This window comes from Canis lupus, chromosome 20 (assembly GCF_011100685.1).
Source record: "Canis lupus familiaris isolate Mischka breed German Shepherd chromosome 20, alternate assembly UU_Cfam_GSD_1.0, whole genome shotgun sequence".
Lineage (NCBI taxonomy): Eukaryota > Metazoa > Chordata > Mammalia > Carnivora > Canidae > Canis > Canis lupus.
Genome location: NC_049241.1, coordinates 38,139,510 through 38,156,251, shown reverse-complemented (window position 1 = coordinate 38,156,251; position 16,742 = coordinate 38,139,510). Strand labels below are relative to the sequence as shown.

General features: G+C 57.3%; 3 protein-coding genes across 6 annotated transcripts; 2 read left to right on the top strand and 1 right to left on the bottom strand.

The window, feature by feature from the left end:
- Window positions 1-575: 575 nt before the first annotated feature.
- On the bottom strand, window positions 576-4,321 carry ABHD14B (abhydrolase domain containing 14B). Its single transcript, XM_038566278.1, has 4 exons — window positions 4,172-4,321; window positions 3,000-3,235; window positions 2,002-2,243; window positions 576-1,620 (listed from the first exon to the last, which is right to left on the bottom strand). The coding sequence occupies exons 2-4, from the start codon at window positions 3,208-3,210 to the stop codon at window positions 1,441-1,443; spliced, it is 633 nt and encodes a 210-aa protein (XP_038422206.1). The 5' UTR covers window positions 3,211-3,235; window positions 4,172-4,321; the 3' UTR covers window positions 576-1,440.
- LOC476602 (aminoacylase-1) lies at window positions 3,905-16,199 on the top strand. 3 transcript variants are annotated; one of them, XM_038566276.1, is made up of 15 exons: window positions 3,905-4,033; window positions 12,038-12,149; window positions 12,819-12,883; window positions 12,955-13,059; window positions 13,406-13,500; window positions 13,761-13,837; window positions 13,931-14,020; window positions 14,120-14,176; window positions 14,527-14,600; window positions 14,686-14,735; window positions 14,829-14,973; window positions 15,075-15,143; window positions 15,564-15,643; window positions 15,779-15,840; window positions 15,923-16,199. In XM_038566276.1, the coding sequence occupies exons 2-14, from the start codon at window positions 12,056-12,058 to the stop codon at window positions 15,822-15,824; spliced, it is 1,047 nt and encodes a 348-aa protein (XP_038422204.1). In that variant the 5' UTR covers window positions 3,905-4,033; window positions 12,038-12,055; the 3' UTR covers window positions 15,825-15,840; window positions 15,923-16,199. The 3 variants fall into 3 exon arrangements, with proteins under 3 accessions (XP_038422204.1, XP_038422203.1, XP_038422205.1); XM_038566275.1 differs by lacking the exon at window positions 3,905-4,033 and adding an exon at window positions 11,425-11,660; XM_038566277.1 differs by lacking the exon at window positions 3,905-4,033 and having other exon boundaries at window positions 15,564-15,644; window positions 15,781-15,840.
- Window positions 5,125-9,925, top strand: ABHD14A (abhydrolase domain containing 14A). 2 transcript variants are annotated; one of them, XM_038566274.1, is made up of 5 exons: window positions 5,125-5,291; window positions 7,526-7,737; window positions 7,916-8,031; window positions 9,129-9,232; window positions 9,573-9,925. In XM_038566274.1, the coding sequence occupies exons 1-5, from the start codon at window positions 5,208-5,210 to the stop codon at window positions 9,753-9,755; spliced, it is 699 nt and encodes a 232-aa protein (XP_038422202.1). In that variant the 5' UTR covers window positions 5,125-5,207; the 3' UTR covers window positions 9,756-9,925. The 2 variants fall into 2 exon arrangements, with proteins under 2 accessions (XP_038422202.1, XP_038422201.1); XM_038566273.1 differs by having other exon boundaries at window positions 5,133-5,291; window positions 9,129-9,364.
- Window positions 16,200-16,742: the final 543 nt, after the last annotated feature.

Sequence of the window (16,742 nt, the reverse complement as noted above, 5' to 3'; positions counted from 1 at the left end):
TCTCCTCGCTTCTGCGCCGCCCGGCCCCGCGCGGGGCTCTCGCCCACCAAGCCCCGCGCCCCTCGGCCACCCAACCGCTTCCTCAAGGCCCGGCCCTTGTCCGTCCCGGACAGGTGACCGGACCGGCTGGAGGAGGGGCCTGAGAGCGGTGTGACCCCGTGCACCCCGCCCCGCCATTCCCCCAAAGCTACCCCCAGGATGCCTTGTGGGGGCTGGGGTCGCAAGGGCCGCGGCGCGGTCGTGCACTCTGCTAGGGAATGGGAGAAGTTGGACGGTCCCCAAGCCCTCTTCTTCCCCCACCGCACCTCCTGGGGGGCAGACCTATCTCCCCCTCTTCTCCATAATCGGCTCAGCCTGGTCCCACTGACCTCCACCTCCCCCCACAGCTGAGTCTCTTGGCACCTGGGTGTGTGTGGGTGGGGAGGGGAATCCAATCTCCCTTCCCCTCCATCTGGCCGGGTGGACAAAGGGCAGGGGGACCATCTGGTCCCGCCAGAGTGGGGGAGGGGCCCACAGTGGCGGTCCCCAGGGGCGGGGGAGGGGCGGCGCTCCGGAGACAGCAAGAGCCTGCGGGGTCTAATTGCATCACTTTATTTCACCGACCTCCACTCTCCGCTCTCCGTTTCCCCAGCCCCCAAACCTCAGAGCAGGAAACAAGCTTGGCTGAGCAGATCCAGGCCTAATAACCCAGGGAGCACCCGGAAAGAGGGGGAAAAGCAAGGAGATCAGAGGTTCCAAGGGATGGCCCTCACCTTCTGGGAGACAATTCTAGTCTGGGGCCAGCTGCAACCTGTGAATGGAGTTTAGGGCTGGCTCCCATAGGGTCCCCACCTTCCTGGACGGTAGGGTTCTGCATGGTTGGGAGGGTGCATGTGCCCATGCAAATGAACCACAAGAATGCATGTGTGTGAGTGCACGCACTGCAAACCTGCTGGTGACTGTGCATGTCTGTCAAGTTGCCTGTCCGTAGGTGGTTGCTCCCAAGTGAAGGGTCATATTTGGGAACATGGATGGCTCTAAATGCATAAGCATGGATGTGGGCATGGAAGTATCTGTGGTCTAAGAGGCAAGAGTAGGAGATGTGAATGCCCTGTAGGGCAACGGAAGGAAGAGGTTAGAGGCAGGATGGGGAGGCTGCACAGGGCAGAGGAAGGGGTGTGAGTGAACAGGAAAGCCTATAGGAGAAGTCCATCTAACAGATTACCCTCCACCAGATTACGTCTCTTGATTCCTGAGGTTTTTCCTCTTGATTTCACCTCCTTAGTCTGTCACTGCAAGAGAAAGAGGAAAAGGCAGACCCTAGAGACAAGAATCCAGATAGACAGAGACACACCTGTTGTGTGTATATGATGAATAGGAACCCATGGAGGAGGGAGGCAACAGAGAGAGTCCAAGGCAGGCCAGCAGCCACCCCCCACAGCGCGACAGCAGGGCTGGGTCTCATGCTAGCCCCTGCAGGAAATCCAGCAGCCCCGTGTGCCACTCCTCAGGTTTGTCAAGGTAACAGGGGTGCCCTGCCCCCTCCATGACCAACACCCGGTGGTTGGGCAGCTGCTTCAGGTGTTCAAAGCTGGTCAGACCCATGGGGTCTTGGTCTCCATATACTATAAGAGTTGAGGTCTAGAGAAAGGAAAGGGAAACAGTAAGCAGGGATCGGCCACACCAGCCCAGCCTCCTAGAGGTCAGCTGTAGGCCCACCACCACTTCAGTCTCTTCCTGGGGTCACCCCAAATGAGAGGGAGAGACAAGCTGGTCCAGTGGGGAGTAGGAGAGGCCCCAGCTCCTGGGGGACAGAGGCATGAATTTTTGCTGCCCCAGTACACAGTTTAGCACAGGCCAAGGCACAGTAATCTGCTAAATAAAGATAAAGGGCAGAGTTTGGTAGTTTAGCTCCCCCCAGAAGCTACACCTTGGTTACCCTGCCCCAAGTGACAAGAGGCCCCCCGGATGGACCCTTTCTTGCTCGTGGTAGGGGCATCTCAGCCTCCCACACAGGGATACCTTCACACTGGCATAATCCGCAGCATTGATTTTGTCAGTGCAGATGGGGGCCACTGGCACATAGCCCCGGAGCTGGGAGCCAGGGGCCGTGAGGAAGGGCAGGGAGTACATGCCACTCAACGATGGGCTGATCACAACTGGAGAGCCCAGGTCCAGGGCATCCACCACAGCTGCCAGGAAGCTGCTGGGGACCAATTCCCCGATAGGGGCAGGGGCCACTGCTTCCTTGGAGCGCCCCAGACCTGCAGGGATTCAGGTGTGAGAAAGATAAGGGCATTGAGTAGGAAAATGGAAGAGACAGTCCCTTCCTTCAGGAAACCCTCCTAAGTCAATCTCTCTGTGCCAGGTTCCTGCAGCACACAGTGTGCCCAAGTTTATTGCTACGGCAGCCTAGATCTGTCATATCTGTGGCAAGCACGAGGCATTTCCCTTGTCTATGCCCATCTCTCCCAGCAGTAGAGTGTCCTGGAAAGGATCAGGCTCTGAAGTCCAACACAGCTGGGGCCAGGTTTCAGTTTTCCACCCAACTGTCTATGTGACCTTAGGAAAGTCTCCTCACCCCTAAATGTGTCAGGAGACTCAGTCTCACTCCTTAGGGCTTCCAACAGAGCCTATACTTATGGCTCTGTCAAAAGATTTTAATTCCAATTGGCTGAGTACTGATTATTAGGTGTTGGGTATTGGTCACATATTCACGTAATCTCAGTCCATTCTCACTAGAGCCACCCATCCAAAATCTGTATCTCCCATTACAGATGAGGAAACAGGCTCAGAGACCCTGAGACACTGCCCTGGGCAACCTGGTTAGAAGCAGCTGGAGAGTGTCCAGACCACATCCCAATGGAGACCAGAGAAAACTGGAAGGCCCTGGCTGGCTAAGTACACTGCACCCTGTCAAGCTCAGGGCCTAGCCTGGCTAGGTCCTTCCAGTGTCCTGGTGCACAGTTTCCCCAGTGAGGCCCCCACAACCCCTGTCCAGAAACCTGCCCCGGAAGTACCTGGCAGGTCAATGGCCACAGCCCGGTAGCCAGCCTGAGCCAGCTTGTGCAGCGTGCCCAGTTTCTGCCAGGTCTCGGAGGAGAAGCGGATGCCATGCAACAGCAGAACTGAGAAGCTGGCAGCCTGCCCGCCGCCTGGGCGACCCTCTCGGAAGAAGAGGCTCTGGCCCTGTACCTGGATGGTGCCCTCCTGCTGCTCCACACCCGCCATCCCTGCCGCTGTCCTGGTGAAGCACCTGTGGTTCAAGGCCAGACTGATGAGGAGCCACAGAACACCCTGCTCATGGAGCAAAGAGAGCAACAGAAGGGGCAGGGGTCCCTATGGGAGCAGCAAGGAGGCCTACAGGGGGCTACCAGAACTCTCCACATGCTGTGGGGTGGGGAAGACAGGGGTGTTATTTATGCCTCTGCCAGTCAACTGTGTGGCATTGAGCTTCAGTTTCCTCTTCTGGAATAAGGGGCAATAAAGCCTACCTCAAGAATTAAAGAGTTGGAAAAAAAAAAAAAAAAAGAATTGATAAATGAGGGTGCCTACCCTTGGAACTCAATACCAAGAGCTCCCCTTACGATTATTGTCCTCATTGTTATTATCCTTTTCTACAAATGGGGATAATACAATAGCACTCAGCTTAGAGGCGGTCGGTGAGATTAAATTAAACGAGCTCAAGCCCGGAAAACGCTGGACGCCGCTCCTAGCGCACAGTGAGCATAGTAAGTGCTCAATCAACAGCAAGTAGATGTTTTGCTTCCACCTCTTCCTCTCCCAGGCACTGTTCACAGTTTGTAGGTTGGCACCACAGGCCGGAGCCGGTCGCGGTTGGAGTTAAAAACCCATTTTCCGGAGGCGGAAGCCGGAACGCAGAGCTGGGGAAGTCTTTGGAGTTCCGGCCCGCGAGGAATGCGGGGAGTCCGGCGCGCCGCCCGCCGGGCCCAGCGCTCTGACGCCGAGGTCAGGAGCTCGGCCACCGGCCATCCGCGCCGCGGCGGCTCGCTCGGTGCGCTCCGCGGACTTCGGTCCTGGCTCGCTGGGCCCGGTAAGGCGCACGCGGAAACGGTGGGGCAGGCCCGAGAGGGGACCCGGGAGCCGAGATCGGAACGGGAAGAACTGGGGGCAGATGGGGGTGGGCTCTCACTGGACAGGAGAAGAGGGGGTCGGGGCGCAGGGCTGGTACCTGGGGAGCTGCGTAGGCTCGCGCGGATTAGAGGCAGGCGAGTTCTGGCGGCGACTGGGGCCCGGGGCAGGGAGCGGGGCAGCGGCCCGGCGGAGGGCGGGGACCGGGCCGTGCCGCGCGGCGCCCTCTTGCGGCCACAAGCCGTGGCAGGGCCGGTCGGTGCCGCTAGATCTTTCTCGTCCCAGCGGCCTCGTTGTCCCCGAGCCCTTGGGCGCCAGGTGCTCCAAGCACCCGCCTTGCGTTTGGCCGCCAGCAGCGTGCCCCGGAGGCACATGAGGCGGCTGGAGGAGAAGGGTTCTTGGGGTCTCATCCCTGCTGCTCCGTCCTCGTCCTCCCCACCCTGCTCATCCCTGGCCTTGACTGCCCAGGCCCTGAGCCGTGCGCTGGCAGCAGGAAGCCCGACAGCTTTGAGTGCACTCAAGGTCCAGCCAGGTGGCCTCGATCGTTTTCACGGCGTCTCCGAGCCTATTTCCCGGCCTGTAGGACGGGTGTGATGTTGCCTCTTTGGCACGGGGTCCATAACGCAGTCCTATGTGCCCCGCGCTGCCTCCCGGTACCCGCCCTGGCCGCCACCAGGATAGGTGCCATAAAGAGCAGTGAAGGAGGCGCAGGCCACCCTAGCCTGTGACACTACGAGCGCCTGTGTATTTGTCGGGGTTGGGCTGAGACCTGGAGCTGCCAAGTAACAATGACATCTGACATTAAACAGCGAGGCCTCCTCTCCAGACACAGTGCTAAGGCTTGACCGAGGGTCCTTATCCATAACTCCGCTGTATAGACGAGGGACTGACCCACGGTAGTGATGGTCTGCTGGGAAGAAGCCGGTGGCTCTCCCCTGGCCCTGGGGCTGAGAACAATCCGGGAAGTCTGGACAGTGGGCCTGGCCTACTTGCTTTCGGGCGCCGCCTGGAGTCCCCCCTCGGTGGGGTTAGGAGGCGCGGGGCCTGCGACTGCGCACTGCGCAAGCGCGCCTCTCTGGCCGCGCTCTCCACCGCCTGGTCCGCACAGCAGCCTGCAGAGCCGAGGAGGCGGCGCAATGGTCGCGGCGTTGTTTGGCTGCTGGTTCCGCGTGGGCGGGGCTCGCCCTGGGGTGTCCGGCCCGGTCATCCCGGTCGGCCCGGTGAGTGTCCCCGGGGAGTGAAGACAGCGGGGTGCCCGGGAGCGGACCATCCTGGCTCCGCCCCCTGCCCCCGGGAGCCCTGGGGCAGAGTCCTGCGGGAGTGGCAGGCGCTGGGGCAGGGAGTGTGCCTGTGTCCGTGTGTCGTGTGTGAGCGCTGGCGTTTGTCTGAGTGCGTTCTCGGGGGTCTGAATGTGCGTGTGTGTCCATGTGGTGTCTGTTTCTACGTGCCAACCTTTGGGGGGGGGGGTGTCGGTCTGTCTGTATGCTTGCGTCTGTGTATGTCTGCTGTGTGCATTTCTGTGTACATGTGATTTTGAGGGTGTGTATCTACCTGTGTATTTCTGAGGCTATGAGCGTCTGTTTGCTTGCACATGTGTGTTTCTTGTATGCATGTGTAGTTTTAGGATGGTGTATATGACTATGATGAATTTGAGGGTGTGCATGATTTTGAAAGCATGTGTGTCTGTCTGTCCATCTGCCTTCCCAATGGCTGACCATGTGCCTGATTTTGAGGGTATGTATTTCAAGGGATCGATTGCTCATGGGCCAAGCAGGGCTGCCTGTATGTGCCATGCCAGGAATAGCTTGTGCAAAAGAAAAGCATTGTGGGAGCAAGACTGGATGTTTGTGTGCATGTGTGTACACCTGTGTGTCATTGTATACATGTATGCTAAGGACCTAAGTTGGGTACAGCTTATACCACATCTGGTATCTGAAGCCATCCATATCTGTAGCATATGCTGGGTTGCCGGCTAGCTGCCCACTACCATGATCTGCCTAGGTTGCTAAGGCAACAGTCAAGGTCCCGCCTCTCCCTTACAGCAGGCTTCCCACAAGAAGAGGTCTGCTCCAATTCTCCCACTAGTGGGAACCTAGGCTCAAGTGGAGTGGGAGTTTGCTGTTCCTGGTCAAAAGGAAGAAAAGAGTGGCCTGTTCCTCCCCTCAGCTCCTGGCTCTCCATCAGCACCAGAGGGGCTGCCACTGCCCCCTCCCCCACGGGACTGGGAGCCTAGGGGTGAGGGCTTGAGAAACATCCCCAAAGCTCCCAGGAAAGGAGGGTGGCACCATATTGGTTTCTAGCTGGGCCAGCACCCATTTGGCACTCAATAAAGATGTGTTTACTGGAAACTGGGAATAAGGCAGGTGTACTCATCCTAGGCCCAAGAAATGATGACAGGACAGCCCTGGGTCAAGTCCACTATATTACTGAAATATGGGAAACTGGAGAGGGCTGATGCAGGATTATTCTTCCTCTCATTTTACTGACAAACTAAAGACACACAGCCAGGAAGTGGCAAAGCAGAGCCTCAAAGCCAGGGCTAGCCGTTCTGTCTGGGTCCTGGGTCCTGATGTCTGTCCTCTGGATAGTCAAAGGACCCAGACTGCAGGAGTCTGTGAAGCAGGTCATGAAACTGGGGTAGGGTTGGGAGGGAGCATTCATCTCTCTAACCTCCATTTCTAGGTGTACCATGCTCCTCCCTGGCTGTAGTCCCCTTATGCCTCAGCATTTCTCCATCCCAGGTATTCTCCATGAGCCCTCCTCCCACTTAATATCAGCTGAAGTAGAGCATTAAATATTTTCATCAGTGGGATGGGGCTTGCTGTCAGTGGGATGGGGCCTTATACGTAGCCTTTCACTTGTGATGACTCTCAGTACTCTATCCTCACCAGCAAGGCTCCAGTTCATCCCTCACCTTTCGGCCCTGTGATCTCTTCCTTGGCAAACTGAGTGTAGCCTGGTCGTTAGCAGCCCAGCCCTGGGTTTGGATCCCAGTTCTGCCACTTGCTACTCTGCATTTTGAGCAAGAGAATTTACATCTCTGAGCCTTTGTTTCCTCATTTGCAAGAGAACTCTAATTATATCTGCTCCCCGGTGTTCTTGCCTGGATTCGTGAGCCCTGGTATGTGAAGGGCCAAGCACAGAATCTGGCTGTCATAAGCACTTGATGAACGGAAGTGGTTTTAGCTGGCACAATGAGGATGGTGGTCATGGAGCATGCTGTGTATCCAGGGACATCTCAGATGCTCCTTCTCAGGCTGTAGGGTATCGGAGCCCTTGCCCCAGCATGTGGAGAAGTTGGATATGAACCTTCAGACCCCTGCCCAGAGCAGGATGAAAGGGCAAGGGCTAAGCTCTTCCTCTGCTGGGGGCTTCTGGGTGGGATTTGGGGATGGGGTCCAGGGGACCTGATGGGGCCACAGCCCCAGCATCTTCTTCCTCTCCTCTCCTCCAGACTGTGGTACAGACCTCCATGAGCCGGTTCCAGGTAGCCCTGCTGGGCCTGGGCCTGCTGCTCATGCTGCTCCTGTATGTGGGGCTGCCAGGCCCCCCTGAGCAGACCTCCTGGCTCTGGGGAGGCCCCAATGTCACAATCCTGGCTGGTCTCACCCCTGGCAACTCCCCCATCTTTTACCGCGAGGTGCTCCCGCTCCACCGGGCACGCAGGTGGGTGCTGATCCCAGGGTGTAAAGGACAAACTAGGTCCACAGGGAAGTCCCTGCATGGGACCCCAGCTCAATTCAGGGCTCTCAGGGCCTGGGGTGGTGGTGGGACAAGCCTAGAAAGAACGAATGGTGGGCCACTCTGAGACCCTCAGGACACACACTCCCCTGTGTGCCCACAGGGTGGAAGTGGTGCTCCTCCATGGAAAGGCCTTTAACTCCCACACATGGGAGCAGCTGGGCACACTGCAGCTGCTGGCGCAGAGGGGCTACCGGGCCGTGGCCCTTGACCTCCCAGGTGAGAGCCCCCACTCCGGGGTTTAGGGAGGCAATATCTAGCAGGTACAAGGGACAGTTTCCCAGAGGGAGGAATTGGAGGGGTAGAAAAGCCTTAAGGTATGGTGGGGTGGGTGCATTTGGACCCCAATGTCTGGGGCAGGTCACAACACAAGATGGTTATACTAAAAGGTCTGTGTCTTTATTTTCTACCTTGAAAACTAGAATGTGGAGTGTTGCATGCCACAGAGCTAGTAGAAACATGATTCACTTCACAAGTGCTTGCATGGAGAGATCTCCGTGTACTTATTATGACAAACTAAGTAGCTTTTTGGTCTTTTAGCCATGCAATTGATTTATGTTATCATTCTTGTCTTTAAAAATCGAACAAAAGTGAGGCCCTTGGAGGCCCATGCCACATTTCTCTCCTAAGTGTTGCCCAATCCCCTTCAGGCATTTCCATATGTAGAAAGACAATACCCAAGATTGTGTGGTGAGGTTAGAAACATGACTAGTGTCCTGTCTGCTTAGCAAATCTATCTGCAGCTTGGTTTTCTCCCCTTAAATTACATCTCATAGAGCAGGCCAGTCACTATGAACCTCCGTGTCTGTACTGGGTGCCATTGGAAGGATGGACAGGTTTTATCTGCCATTTCTCTATAGGTAGATATATAGGCTGATTTAGAGTTTTCAGCATCAGTGGAAATGCTTGAAACTGAAGCAACTTTGGACATGTTTCTTTGAGCATGTAGGCAATAATTTCTGTAGGGTAGCTACCAAGGATAATTGATGGGTCAAATGACACACATTTAAAAATTTTTGACAAATATTACCTTACCCTCCAAAACTGCTATATGGATTTGTGCCTCCCATCAGTCATGTACGAAAGTGCCCATTTCCCCACATCTTTCCCAGCACTGCACATTGTCAATCTTCTTAGTTTTGCCAATATAATGGATGAAAGATGCTTTTCTAGCAGACCTATCACATTACAAAAAATGGCTTCTGGGAAGTTGGGAGTAGCACTGCCGTGTGCCTCTGCTTTTCCCCCATTGCGGTGGGCAGGAAGTCCTAGTTCCTTTCCAACCTCCCTCAGCTACTGCCTCCTGCTGTTCCCAGGTTTTGGGAACTCTGCACCTTCCAAGGAGGCAAACACAGAGGCAGGGCGAGCAGAGCTGCTGGAGCGGGTGCTGCGAGACCTGGAGGTGCACAATGCCGTTCTGGTGAGCCCCTCTCTGAGTGGCCGTTACGCCCTGCCCTTCTTGATCCAAGGCCACCACCAGCTGCGTGGATTTGTGCCCATCGCACCCGCCTCCACCCAGAACTACACCCAGGAACAATTCTGGGCTGTGAAGGTACTGGAAGGAGGGTTTCCAAAGGTCCAGCTTCCTATTCCTGTCTCAAGTCACGGGGCGGGAAAGGACTCATGTCTCACTTGGAGGAGGCATGGCCTCATATGGATAGAAAGAGATGGGGTGTTTGGGAAAGATTTCCTAAGGAGGTGGCTAGAGGGTCAGTCCCCATCAAGCTCCCCAGATCACAGCCCCTTACCTTGCCCTGCAGACCCCAACTCTCATCTTGTATGGGGAGCTGGACCGTATCCTGGCTCGGGAGTCACTGCGGCAGCTCCGGCACCTGCCCAACCACTCTGTGGTGAAGCTTCGTGATGCAGGCCATGCCTGCTACCTCCACAAGCCTCAAGACTTCCACCTTGTCCTTCTTGCCTTCCTTGACCACCTGCCTTGAGTTCACCCACTGACTAGGCCCCAGACCTGGCCTGAGCTTGGAGAATCTGGACCAGTGCTCCACCAGGGAGGCAGCCCCTGGGATTGGAGAGTAGAAGCCAGGGGGCAATGGCCAGCCAGGACCTCTCATTTCATCTCACAGACACAATAAAAAAACACATTTTTGTCATGCTTGGTGAGTGACAGGTCCTATTTCCTGGCATTACAGCAGGTAGGGTGGGAGTGAGAGGCAAGCCTGGGGCTGCTTTGGGGCTGGGAGCTGGAAGGAGGCTTCTGCAGCCTGGGAAGGCTAAGAACATGGGCTACTTCCTAGCTGGCTGCCCTCACCACTCTTGACTTCATTTCCTCACCTGTAAAATGAGCATGATGGTAATACCTGGCTCAAAATTTGGTTTTAGGTTTGACTCAGTCTGCTTAAATGGAGCATTTGGCCACACAGGGCTGGAGGGGGTCAGGGCAAGCAAGTGTTACTACTGCTGTGTGACCACTGGGATTGGTGGGAAATTCATGGTCTGGCAATTGAGCGAGTGAATCAGGAACGCAGGACCTATGGCCAAAGGGAGCAGGATGTGCAGGGATGGAAGTGAGGAATGTGGTTTAACAGTGAACATAGCATTGCTGGTGAATTACCAAGCCTGATTGCCCCCTAGGTATGTGTGGGTCAGCAAGCAGATTAGACTTAAACACCAGGAGGGTTGGGATGGATCCCCCACCCTGCCCTCCCAGCCTGCCTCCTCTGGGTACAGAGGTTGAAGTTTTCAACTCTGTCATCCATAAGCAGACTTAGTCCCTGTAGCAGGGGGCAGAACTGGCCCAGAATACAAAGGGCAACCAGGCACACAAGTGGGCAGCTACAACTGTGAGCAGCCTGTGGGTGGCCAGTGCGACACCTGTGCCTCTTTATCCTTCCTGTCCGGTGGCTGTAGTAGAGCCAGGGAGCCTGGCACAGGGTCAGCCAAGAATATGCCACATGTATGCTTTTGTGCTGTTTCTCCACCTCTCACACAATCATACAGCCTCACGGTTACATCCTGTCACCATGACATTCTCTGTCACACCCAACCAGCATCTCACACTCGTATTGTCACACTCACAGTCATGCACATTGTTGAATTAGCTCACACAGAGGCACATTCGCGCCATCTCACATGCAGTCACACATGTGCCCCTCTGTCCATTTATCCTTCACTAGTGGCACATTGTCCAGCGTCTGCTCTGTGCCCTGCTAGTGACAGATTCCTGCGGGTACATGGACCAGCCTCCTGGAACTTACAGTCTGAGGGGACAGATATTGACCAATAACCTCTCCAGCCAGGGGGTGAGGCAGTTAGGGAGGATCTCCCTGAGATGCTGAGACAAGGAAAGGGGAAAAGTCAGAGACTAGAGGGAGGGGCTGGGGTTGCAGGGAGGGGCCAGCTCTGGCAGGACTTTGTAGCGCTGTACCCCAGGGGGGAGGGGCGCCTGCGGGGGCACAGGTCTGCCCTGTGTCTAGGTCTGCCCTCCTCCCTTCCTGCTCAGTCTGGAGGCTGCAGAGATAGAGCCCTCCGGGGGCGGGACCACCCGGAGCTCGCGGCCTAGGCCGGCGGGGCGGGGCGGGCGGGGCGGGGCGGGGCCCGCGGGGCGGAGCAGGTGGCGGCGGCGGCGGCGGCTGTCCCCGAGAGGGATCGCGTAATCCGAGACGAGGCTGGAGCCAGGGGCGGGCTGAGACGCGGTCGCCGACTCTGCCACAGAGACTTGGGCGGCCCTTACGCTCAGTCTTCGGCCCCGCCCCGCGATCCGGTGCAGCCACGTGGTGGGCGGACCGGGGCGATTCTGAGCCCTCGACCTCGCAGGACCCTGAGCCCTGGCCACAGTCCGGGGCAGGCGCTGAGAGGCGAGCGCGGGCCAGAGACCAGCGAAGAGCGAGGTGGGACCCCAGAGAAGGGCAGGGGGGTCAGGGGTTACGTGGCATAAGATCTGGGCCATTGGGAGAAGTGTTTTGAGGAGGGCAGGGAAAGTCCACGTCTGGATTCAGACCTGGCCTCGGCTACTCTGTGGCCGTCTCTGAACCTCTCAGCCTCAGCTTTCCACCCTGTAAAGTGGGCATTCAGAGGCACGAACTTCCTGGAGCTCTTTGGTGCATTCAATACGGGAATGTGTTGAAAGCGACCGGCACAGCTCCTGAAACAGAAGGGGGGCTCTCACGTGCGGGGAACCGCCCCGGGGAAGGGCTGGGTGCAGATCTAGGGGTCCCCTGGGCCCCAGCGGCTGGGAGGGGTAGGTAGCCACTCGACTTGCCCCTAGCTCACCAAGCGCGGCGCCATGGCCAGCGAGGGTCTCGAGGGCGAGCACCCGTCCGTGACGCTCTTCCGCCGGTACCTGCGGATCCGCACCGTCCAGCCGGAGCCCGACTACGGTGAGAACGCGGTGGTTTCGGGGCCTGCGGTGGGATCCGGGGCGGGGCCTGCTCTACACCGACGCCCACCACTTGTCACCCCGCTGAGCCCCACTCTGCTGCCCCAAGTGGCGTCTCCACGCCTCTAGCGGGTCCCCAGGTCTGCAGACTGCTCAGCAGCCCCTCCGGGCTGTTGTACCAAAAGTTACTCCTGGCGCTAGGGAAGAAACAACTTCACCTCACTGCCGGGGTCTGAGGTGGGGGAGGGAGATGGGACAGCCACAAGGGAAGAGGCTCCAGAAGCAACGGTGGCAGGACAGAGACCACAGCCCTTGGGGAATCAAGCTTGGTGGCTGGGAATTATGGACATGGGTCCAGACCCTCGCCCTGTACTTACCAGCTGGGAGACACTGGCGGAAGGTCATGCCTCTGCCCATCCCTGAGGAAGAGAGCAATTTCTAACTCTGGACTTCCCACCTGACCTTCCACAAAGGGTCACTGACTGGCCAAAGATAATCTTCGCTGGAGACAGAAATGCGGGTGTCCCCAAGGGATGTGGAATTGCACTGAGGAGGCAGTGGCCTGTGTAAGGGTCGGCTCCTCTCTCTGGATATGCCCCCCAGCTCTCCCTGGGCTGGTGGGAGGTGTGGGTAGAGGCAGAAGTAGGCCCAAGACTCTATGTGTCCCCAGGGGCTGCTGTGGCCTTCCTTGAGGAGAGAGCCCATCAGCTGGGCCTGGGCTGTCAGAAAGTAGAGGTGAGCCTGGGGCCCTGCATGGGGTTGGGAGGTGCCCCTGGGGCACCTCCTTACCTTCTGGTCCTCTCCAGGTGGCACCTGGCTATGTGGTGACCATTCTGACGTGGCCAGGCACCAACCCCAGACTCTCCTCCCTCATACTAAACTCTCACACGGATGTGGTGCCTGTCTTCAAGGTGTGTGGGGGCGCGGGGAGCGGTGCAGGCCTTGGGGTACACAAAGATGATGCAGACCCCCCACTGGTCCCCAGGGAGCCTAAGGAGCTGGTCCCAAAACTGACTCCCAACCTCATAGGACATCATTTTGTCCAGTGGGCCATTCTGTGCCCAGGGTAGGGGAGGAGGTGGGAGTAGAGATGAAGAATGGCAATCAACTGCCCTCTGCAGCCCTCTTCTGTCCCTTTCACCAATCCCACTCGTCACCTCAGCCGTAGGGTTGGCTTCTAGGGCAGGACCACAGTTGAACAGAGTAGATTAATGACTAAATGTGGGACTTGGGTCCCTCCTCTCATCTCTGCCCCAGGAACACTGGAGCCATGACCCCTTTGAGGCCTTCAAGGATGCTGAAGGCTACATCTATGCCAGGGGTGCCCAGGACATGAAGTGTGTCAGCATCCAGTGAGTGTCCTCCCATTTCCTGTCCCCCACAGTGTCCCTACTGGCCTATCAAAATGACCCGGGGCCTAGGGTGTGATTGAGAACCTTGAGGCCGAGGAATTTACCCCTTCTCTTGGACAGGAATTGTCACCCTTACATGGATAGGGAGACTGAAGGACAGGGCCTTCCCATGGTCCCCTGCCAACTGCAGGCTCCAGCCTACCTGCAGGCATCCGGAGGCTCCCCTGGCGCCTGGCTTAAACCCTGGCATTGCCCCTCAGGTACCTGGAGGCTGTGAGGAGGCTGAAGGCTGAGGGTCGCCATTTCCCCAGAACCATCCATATGACCTTTGTGCCAGGTAGGAGTGGCTTGGGGAGGGACGCTTTTAGGGAACAGGAGGATGTGTTGGCAGAGGCAGCTCCTTCATCCCAGGTCCCTGCTGCTTTCGCAGATGAGGAGGTTGGGGGTCACAAAGGCATGGAGCTGTTCGTGCAGCGACCTGAGTTCCGGGCCCTGAAGGCCGGCTTCGCCCTGGATGAAGGTGAGCAGGGTGGCAGGCCCCTGAGCAGCCAGTAGGGGGGATGTGGAGGCTGCCGGTGGCTGGACCAGTCCACCCCCTGAATCCCCTTTCCCTCCCCAGGCCTGGCCAACCCCACCGACGCCTTCACTGTCTTTTACAGTGAGCGAAGCCCCTGGTGTGAGTATGGGCTTGGAAGGAGGGCATCTCTGTGAGGTGGGGCACTAGGCCAGAAGGGGCAGGGGCCTGCCTAGAGTCCTGCAGCAAGTTGGAGCCTGAGGAGGCCTGGAACCCAGAGTCTCTCCCTCCCAGCCCCTTCCTACTTGGGCTTCCTCCTGAGTTTCTGAGGGTAGCCCCCAGGGTGGTGGCGGGGGGTGTGGGCGGCAGGGGAGTCAGCTCTACACTGTTCTGAAGCGAACAGTCCTGCCAGAGGAGCTTGGAATGAGGGGAAGACCCGGGCCCACTCCAAGGCTGATCACTTCTCCAGCCTCTCCCTTGCTGAAGACACCCTCTTCTCCCTCATCTCCCAGGGGTGCGGATCACGAGCACAGGGAACCCAGGCCACGGCTCACGCTTCATCGAGGACACGGCGGCAGAGAAGCTGGTGCGTGGCACACAGGGAGGGAGTTTGGGAATTCCCAAGGCTCTGTCCTGGGGCCACTCTCACATCTGACCTCACACTCTCCTAGCACAAGGTTGTGAGCTCAATCCTGACTTTCCGGGAGAAGGAGAGGCAGAGGTGAGGCAGCCTGGGGAAGAGGCTGGGGGTCTGGGCGGCTGTGCCAGAGAGAAGGGGGGCTCTCTATCGTTGTTTTCCTGCCCCCCACTGCAGGCTGCAGTCAAACCCCCACCTGAAGGCAGGGGCTGTGACCTCGGTGAATCTGACCAAGCTAGAGGGCGGCGTGGCCTATAATGTGGTACCTGCTACTATGAGCGCCAGCTTCGACTTCCGTGTGGCACCAGATGTGGAGCTGAAGGTGCCAACTCTACCTGGGTTTGGAGGAGGGAGCCGGGTCCTCAATCCTCTGCTGGAGGCTCAGGGAGAGCCTGAGAGGTCAGCTTATCTCCCTTCTCATAGGCTTTCGAGGAGCAGCTGCAGGGCTGGTGCCAGGCAGCTGGTGATGGGGTCACCTTCGACTTTGCTCAGGTATCAGCTGGGACTCTGGGTCAAGAGCTCTGGAGGCAGGGGAAACGGGGCTTGTTGAGTGGGTGTCACAGTGGGGATGCAGGCCTGGTGTGCCTGCATACGTCTGGGCATTTCTTTAGGCAGGAGAGACATTTTATTCACCAACAAGCCTTAGTTGTAGAGGCCACTGTTGAGTGCTAGGGATACCGTAGGAGTGAAAGTAGACCCAGTTCATGGTCTCATAGTCTTTATAGCATGAAGAGAGGCATGGACCTGAATTAAACATTTATATAATACTACTTTTATTTATTTTTTTAAAGATTATTTATTTATTTATTCATGGGAGACACAAAGAGAGAGAGAGAGGCAGAGAGAGAAGCAGTGAAGAATAGGGCAAGATGTCCGGGCCCTGTCTTGATCCTGCAATCCTTCTCCTTCCAGAAGTGGACAGAGTCCCGAGTGACATCTACTGATGACTCAGACCCCTGGTGGGCAGCATTTAGCGGGGCCTGCAAGGACATGTGAGCACACTGGCCAGCCTTTCTCTTCCCCTTTCCTCTCTCCTCCTACCTCCCTTCCACCTGCCTCTGCCCCTCCAGTCCTTCCCTTGCTCTCTCCCGTCAGCCTCCTCATTCACCAGGCTCTTCCCTCTGTAGGAATCCTCACCCTGGAGCCAGAGATTTTCCCTGCTGCCACCGATAGCCGCTATCTCCGTGCGGTGAGCCACTTGCAGTGGGTGGGCAGTGGGGTGGTTCTGGATGCTGGCCTTCCTCCTAATGGCTTCTCCTTGCCCCCTGCAGGTAGGGGTCCCAGCTCTGGGCTTCTCGCCCATGAACCTCACACCTGTGCTGCTGCACGACCACGATGAGCGGTTGCATGAGGCCGTGTTTCTCCGTGGGGTTGATATATACACACGGCTGCTGCCCGCTCTGGCTAGCGTGCCTGCCCTGCCCAGTGATGGCTGAGTGCCGGGCTTCCCAACTTCTAGACTGGGATCATCCTCCTGATCAGGGTCAAGGACCCTTCCCTCCCCCCACCCCAACAATAAAGTCTGTGTGGACAGGGGCCAATTCCGAAGTGCTATGAGCAAGGACGTTCATGGAGCAGGGATTCTCGTTTCTCTGGGGACATGCTATTACCATCCCCATTTCACAGATGAGAAAACTGAGCCTGGCTCTAGATACCTCCCTACCACCCCCATGCTTCTCTGTGCCCCTTGACACAGCACACTCGTCCAGTACTACCCAGCCATGTCTGTGTCTAGCATCAAGGGGCCATATTTCCTGTCCAGTGGTCACTACACCTCTATCTGACTTATAAGCTCGAGGACACCATTCTCACTGAGGAGGAAACCAAGGCAAAGATCTCAGGGAAACACTTCTGGCTTTCTGGGAACACACTCAGGATCCTGAGACAGGACTAGAGCTGGAAGCCAGCTGGGCCCTGCCAGATGTGGGGCAGGTGGTGAGATAGCTGGCAAGCCATGACTGCTAGCATTTGTCAGATCCTCAGGATGACAGGAAGGGGGTGCAGCCCCTGCTCTGGTGTTGGGAGCAGGAGTCACAGAGGGGCAGGAGCTTTGGTAGACCACATCAGTTCATCATAGAACTCCTGCATTCC